The following is a 6,940-nucleotide window of genomic DNA, read 5'->3' on the forward strand; positions in this document are numbered from 1 at the left end:
GTGAAGAAATAGCTCTTTGCAGGCATTTTGAAAATGTGAAAGTAGATATTTATTTCGAACGAAGTAATTAGCAAATAGAATGTGAAGAAATAGCTCTTTGCTGGCATTTTGAAAATGTGAAAGTAGATATTTATTTCGAACGAGCCTTTAAATATCCATATAGATTTTCATGAAGACCCATCTATCCATGAACATGAAGAGAGAAACTCAAATGTCAAGTAAACATGGATACATACATTTTAGTATTATTACGTATATTCCCATTGTTTCTACACAATAAACTTAGTACAGCATCTTTAACCTTTCCGGTTTGGATAAAGATTTTACACCTAAAAGTAGAAAACCTGCCTTACAACGTAATTTGAAAACTCTATAATTTCATCCAAATAATTTAAAGTGTTTCTAAGGCCTTTCACTTTTGGTATTAAATGTCTCATGGTTGCTCTTAAGTTAGGGTTTCGCTGGAGATCGCTACACTTTTTGTGTAAAATCGTAGGAGTTAAAAGAGAACGTTGATCTGCGCTCTTTCTCATTATCCTCATTGTACGACTTTCTCTGCCAATTGTTCCCAGGAGACATTATTCAATGAGCTAGAATCATACAACGCTGACATTTTAAAAACACAAGTCTTGTTGGTTAAACCTAATATCACTGTCTCATTGGTATATGTATAGTGAAATTTTCCTGCTTGTTAGTATATTTGTTCAGATACTGATAAAGGTTTAGTTCTTTAGTCTTCTTCTTTGAGTCTGTTAAAAAGACAGTTGATTTCAAGGTTGATAATTTGCATGTCTTTAAGAGTTGGTATTAGTAGTACACGATATCCTTGACATACAAATTTGTTGTTTTTGTACGGTTAAAGGAGCAAAAAAGAGAAAGCAATTTTGCTAACTATTTATGTTTATGGCGAGTAATGTTTGTTTAGAAAGACCTGGATAAAATATTACTGAAAACTTTAAATATGAAAAGTAGATCTGAGCTTACGACTTTTCAAATAGAAAACCGATGCCACCAAAAGTTGAAAATAAAATAGAATTTTAGAGTCATTTATAGGAATGTGTGAACAGTTTCATAAATTAAGATTCAGTTAATAAACTCATAAATGACCTCATATATTTCAAAATTGTGTATATCAGAATGTTAAATACAAAGAGTCAAATATAAAAAAGTTCATAACCACCTAGAGAACAATAGTTTCAAATATCTTTCTTACACATATTCCTGAAATCCTTTTTTTTTTTTACTAAAAGTAGTTTTACTCAAATGTTTTTATATATACTAGCTCTAGAATTACCGGTAGTCCTTCATGACTTTGTTGGTTCAAGATGCCTAATAACGTATGAGTAACACAAAACATTTACACAATATATCCTAAATATTTCGGTTAATCACACTAATTATTGCTGAAATATCCCATACATTTTACATAGAAATTGAGTGGTTTCCAAAATAATGGCTTTGGTTAGTTTCTTACACGAGTATTCTAACGGGCAAAATTTAAATTATTCGACACGATGCAATATGTGGCACTGGTAATGAACGCTATAAAAACAGGACGGTAATTTTAGGGCTAAATCTTTGTTTAAACTGGTTTAAAATTATTAACCTTGTTTAGCAAACACTGCATCGTTTATCAGCAATCAGTATTTCATTATCTTTGTTTCTCAAATCTTTGATAGCTTCGAAAGCCAAACTTAACAACACCGATTACAATAAAATGACAAGCAGTTGTAAAATATATTTAAAATTATATGCTTATGATCTGTATGTTGAAAATCAGTATAGTGTATTTATTCGTCAGTAAAATTCATAATGGAATTTATGACAAATACAAATAAATGAGTCAGTTGTTTCTTAAGCCTAAAATCGCAGCAGTTTCTTATCAACTGTTAGAAGGCTCCTCTATAAGCTTTAGAGATATAATCGTACACACGACGTTTGGGTTAATTATTGTAGAATATGCAAACAAGTGTTAAAAATGTTAATGTATTACATTATCTGTAGCAGCCTGAAGAAGGCCTGTGAGTGGATATTCAGTAATCTTAACTCTCGCTCCCCAGTGGCACAGCACTTACAACGCTAAGAACCGGGTTTCGATACTCGTGGTGGGCAGAGCACAAATAGCCCTTTGTGTATATTTGTGCTTAACTACAAACAAACAAAATTGAAACTTTCAATATGAATCCAATTGACTCCAACATAGCTTTTAGCTGTCTTGTAATATTCCAAACTATATTGGAATTACTTTTATTATATTAAAACAAATTCCAGTAGGTAGATTTAGAAAGGATAGGATCAAACAAAATTATGGTTATCATATAAGATTATGATTTTTATTTCATTGATATTAATTAAATGAAAGTACTCCACAATTATTTTAATGTACATTATCACCAACCTCAGGAATAACTTTCAAAAATACATAGCATAAAGTTTTAAAATGAATTTATATGATGTGATTAAATAAAGTTTCAACAAATATCTTTCAACTTGTGATTCGATTAACTAAAATAGCCCATGAAGCGGAAAACAATTCGAATTTTAGATTACGAGAGTATTTCTTTTTCAATAGACCAAACAATTTGTAAGCTATTCTATCAGAATACAGAACAACACAGGCAACAGTATGATCTTTTATTTTGTTAATAAAGGTATACATAACAGATTTAAAATGATAACGTTTCCCTCTTTTTTTCAAGGAAAAGAGAGATCTTGGAGAGCTTATGCTGTCTCTGTGTTATCTACCGACAGCAGGAAGACTGACAGTCACTGTACTGAAAGCTAGGACTCTGAAAGCTACGGCCATCGCTGGCTCTTCAGGTAACTAATCTATGTACTCTTATATTCTTATGTGCCACTCCAATACCCAACTGATGAATCTATGGCCATCGCTGGCTCTTCAGGTAATTAATCTATGTACTCTTATATTCTTATGTGCCACTCCAATACCCAACTGATGAATCTATGGCCATCGCTGGCTCTTCAGGTAATTAATCTATGTTCTCTTATATTCTTATGTGCCACTCCAATACCCAACTGATGAATCTATGGCCATCGCTGGCTCTTCAGGTAACTAATCTATGTACTCTTATATTCTTATGTGCCACTCCAATACCCAAATGATGAATCAACACATTCTAACATTTTTAAGTGTTTGTTTTATGAGCTTGAATGCCCTAATTAAAGAGAAGTATTAAATTATTTTTATTAATTAATGGGTTAATGCTTAGTTCTGACTGATAGCGACAATTTGCTTTGATCAGAAGTAATAGATGAAATGAGCCTGTATGTTAATAAAAGTAAACCATTACAAAACATGGATTTCAAGGTAGACAACATTTTCTTCATTGAAATACCGAAATATATTTATCATGAATAAAAGTGAATACTTATAAAATGATTTCATAACAACAGCCTATTGCATATGATCTGATCTGGTGTTTGCTGTTTTCAGATCCTTATGTAAAAGTGTCTTTGATGTGTCAGGGGAAAAGAATAAAAAAGAAGAAAACATCAGTCAAAAAAGAAACTTTGAATCCCGTTTACAATGAGGCATTAGTATTCGATGTTCCTGCAGAAAATATTGAAGACGTAAGCTTAATCGTCAAAGTTCTGAATTATGACAGGTTCGTAATGTTCTGACTATTTTAATAACAATAATTGATGTTGGTTTCACAAATCGTTTTTCTTTTGATCCACCATTATTCTCTTTCAAAAACAAGCATTAATTCCAGTTACCGTATTATAGTGGATGAAATTAATGTATATCATCATTAACACAAGTAAATTTGTAGATGGAATAACTTTAAGTCATTGAGGTAAATGTCGTGGTGAATGGATTCAGGCAAGTGAGTAGAACAAGTGCTATGAAATATCTCTAAAAATTCTGATTGAAATGTCATTATCAACAATGAATTTTCTCGTTTGAGAAATACGAAATTTTATATAAAGTGTGTTTAATTATCATAAGCTAAGGTGTACATTTTTTTATAGCATCAAACTTCTTAATTGCAAATTAATTTTTAAAAAAACGTAAATTTTGTAATCCTATACTGACTTCTATTTTGGAATTCCTTAACTTTCAGGGTTGGAACCAACGAAATGATGGGATGTTGTGCAATCGGAAACGGATGTATCGGTCTGGGACGCGACCATTGGATGGAGTTGCTGGATAGCCCTCGGAAGCCCATAGCCCAGTGGCATCCTTTAGCAGAAAATATACCGAGTTGTTTAGAACCATCCCTGGTAAAGTGCATCAGCACGGGCTGATCATTAACTCGAATACAGTCAGTTGATGAAATTCTGATGTTTTCTTATTGGCTTTGACAGGCGTTGGCGAAACTGTAGGTCATCGAACTTCCTCAGTCATGCCCATGTTCTAAACATCCATCAAACCTTCTACAAACAACAAGTTGCGAAGATTGGATGGCGTGAGCAACGTTTATGAAACAGATAAAAACTAACTTCACTTTTGTCGTAGACACTGTCCTGGGTTATAGTTTAGGGACGAAGTCATTGTGGCTTTTAAAATGTAACTTTGTGTTAATTATCATTTAATTTTTATACAACTGTAAACTATACCACTAGCTTTTCCGTGTGGGTTTTTGTTTCCAACATATCATATATTCCACATCCATTAAAACAAGTTTGATGTATTGGATATATAATTTGATATTCACTGATGATTTATTTTGGCATTCCTAGAAACTCCATTTTTTATTCACTATGATCAACTAAAAATGTTTTCTCGCTAATATATTGCTAAAAAATCATCTTTAAAAGCTCAGTATATCATCAGCTCTAAAGGCACCTGTTCTAAAACTCTCAGTTCAAAATTCTAGGCTCTAGACATTAACTTCAAACTTGAAAATCATTAGTGCTAAAACCATTATCTAGAGGCAAGATCGTCCTAATCCAAAAATCTAATTGGAAGTAATATCCTGATTTGAAATTTGAAACCTACTAATTGTGTTGGGAAAAGTAAGTAAAAAACAGTTTAGTCAATATTATATAAATATCAAACTGGCCCTCACTTGTTACTATAAGTTAAAGCAATAGAAAAATAGATATTTATATATACATACTAAAATACACGTGGGTTGTCCAACCAGCATTTGGTCATGTCACAACTTCCTTTGCCAAAGAACAGCGCATGTCGGTTAAAACTTTAAAAAACTAAAATCATGTAAGTAATTAGATCAAAATTGGTTTCTTCAAAACAATAATTAATAGAAAATTTCTGCTGAATTAATTTGACATTTGTAATCTAATTTTATTTTTGCTAAGGAAATGCTTGGAGAGATTATTTCAGGAAACCAAAAGAATGTAAAAAAACTAACTTTATATTTTAATGAAATAAGTGTTTCTTCATAGCTTCTGTGCTAGTACTAATAAATGCTGGTAGATAATTTCCACCATGATTACCCAACTTCAGCATTAAATCATCGATGAAAGCTTTCCATTAGAAATTCTGCGGGTACCTCATAAATTTTGAAAATAAATAAAACAGATAAAAATGAAATAAGAACGTTTGTAGTTCTTATATATATATATTTTCTATTTTTAGCTGAGTTATTTATTTCCACAATTATTTATTGGCTATCTATTAGTACAGAGAGATAAAAATTTTATCTGGATTTTCTTTTTTTAAATTCTACAGCTCTCATAGCACACGAAGTGTTTGGGTAAAGCCATTTTGCTTGCACAATGTACATATGGATTGTATTGTATGTTGTGGCATGCCTGATAGGCTCATTAGCTTAAGACAAATCTGCCTTTATTTGCTGTTGAAAACACTAGTGTTCTTCAAGACTCGGTAAATTAACATAAATATTTTGAACAAACTTTAACAAGTTGTAAAGAATGTCGATCTGTAAAGTGTGGTTGAAAATCATATTTCGAGTAATATCAGATGCTATTAGACGTAGATGGTACGTTCTTCTACTGGATTAGCTTCTTGTCGCTGTTAGGTAAGCATCATTTGTATATATCGATCTAAAAATTTCTGTTTTATTATTTAGACGTTAAGGGCGGTGAAAAAGCCCAACATAAACTTCAGATGTTAGCTCATATTTTAATGTACTATATCAGTGCAAACCTAATCTTCAGTGTTGTAGTTCTACCCCTTCAGTTCCCTGAATCTTATCTTTAAAAGTACAACCTTAATCATCTAGTGGCTACATTATAAAATTTCGTTTACTCTTTGTGCTAACAGGACAAAAGTAAAAACGTACAATGTTACGTACATAAATTTGCTTTATCTGTATATATGTGTGTGTGTGTAGATACTGGTATTGAGTCTTTAGGTCTTAGAATATTATGTGATGAAATATATCCTTCTATATTCGATTCAAACTGTATACTTGTATTAAACTTCTACATTTAAACCGCATTGTAGAAGCTGCTGTACAGTGGAATAGTAATTTTGTATCTTGTTTGTAAGAGCAGCTTATGGAAATGCTAAGCATAATATTTTACATAGCCTCGTAATTTTCTAATAATCTGTATAAAGAATGCACGATGTTATGACGAGCACGTGGAATAATGGTAAATAATTGTTGAATATTGTACATGTTTTGTCAATTTCACTTTCTTTGAATGTTCCATGTTTACTGTGATAAAATCCAAATTCCCACCTTAATATTTAAGAAAGAAGTGCAGCGGAACAAGTTTTTGTCTTTAAGCTCAATTTATACGTACGTGATCGTTCGTTTGTAAATTGAATATATATATACAAACATTTTTTTACGTGAGTTATCAAACGGATTATGTTTTATATCATACTTGTTGTATTTTACATCCACTTGTCACCTTGAATAAAGTATAATACTGTAATATTTTCTGTGCTGTTTCTATAATGCTTGATGTTTCTTTCAGAATGTTGGGATTTAGAGCTGAAAAGCATTTTATTAATAACTAGACCACCGTGACCCCTTGGGTC

The 6,940-nt window shown here is 31.6% G+C and overlaps 1 protein-coding gene across 1 annotated transcript in view; it reads left to right on the plus strand.

Moving 5' to 3' along the window:
• LOC106464547 (synaptotagmin-10-like) overlaps positions 1-6,829 on the plus strand; it is a 19,778-nt gene extending 12,949 nt beyond the window's left edge. Inside the window, exons 6-8 of the mRNA XM_013924692.2 lie at positions 2,700-2,820; positions 3,455-3,626; positions 4,086-6,829. Of these exons, the coding sequence (XP_013780146.1) occupies positions 2,700-2,820; positions 3,455-3,626; positions 4,086-4,269 (477 nt within the window). The 3' untranslated portion in view covers positions 4,270-6,829. The remainder of the gene's footprint in view (positions 1-2,699; positions 2,821-3,454; positions 3,627-4,085) is intronic.
• Positions 6,830-6,940: the final 111 nt, after the last annotated feature.

This window comes from Limulus polyphemus, unplaced genomic scaffold (assembly GCF_000517525.1).
Source record: "Limulus polyphemus unplaced genomic scaffold, Limulus_polyphemus-2.1.2 Scaffold1684, whole genome shotgun sequence".
NCBI lineage: Eukaryota > Metazoa > Arthropoda > Merostomata > Xiphosura > Limulidae > Limulus > Limulus polyphemus.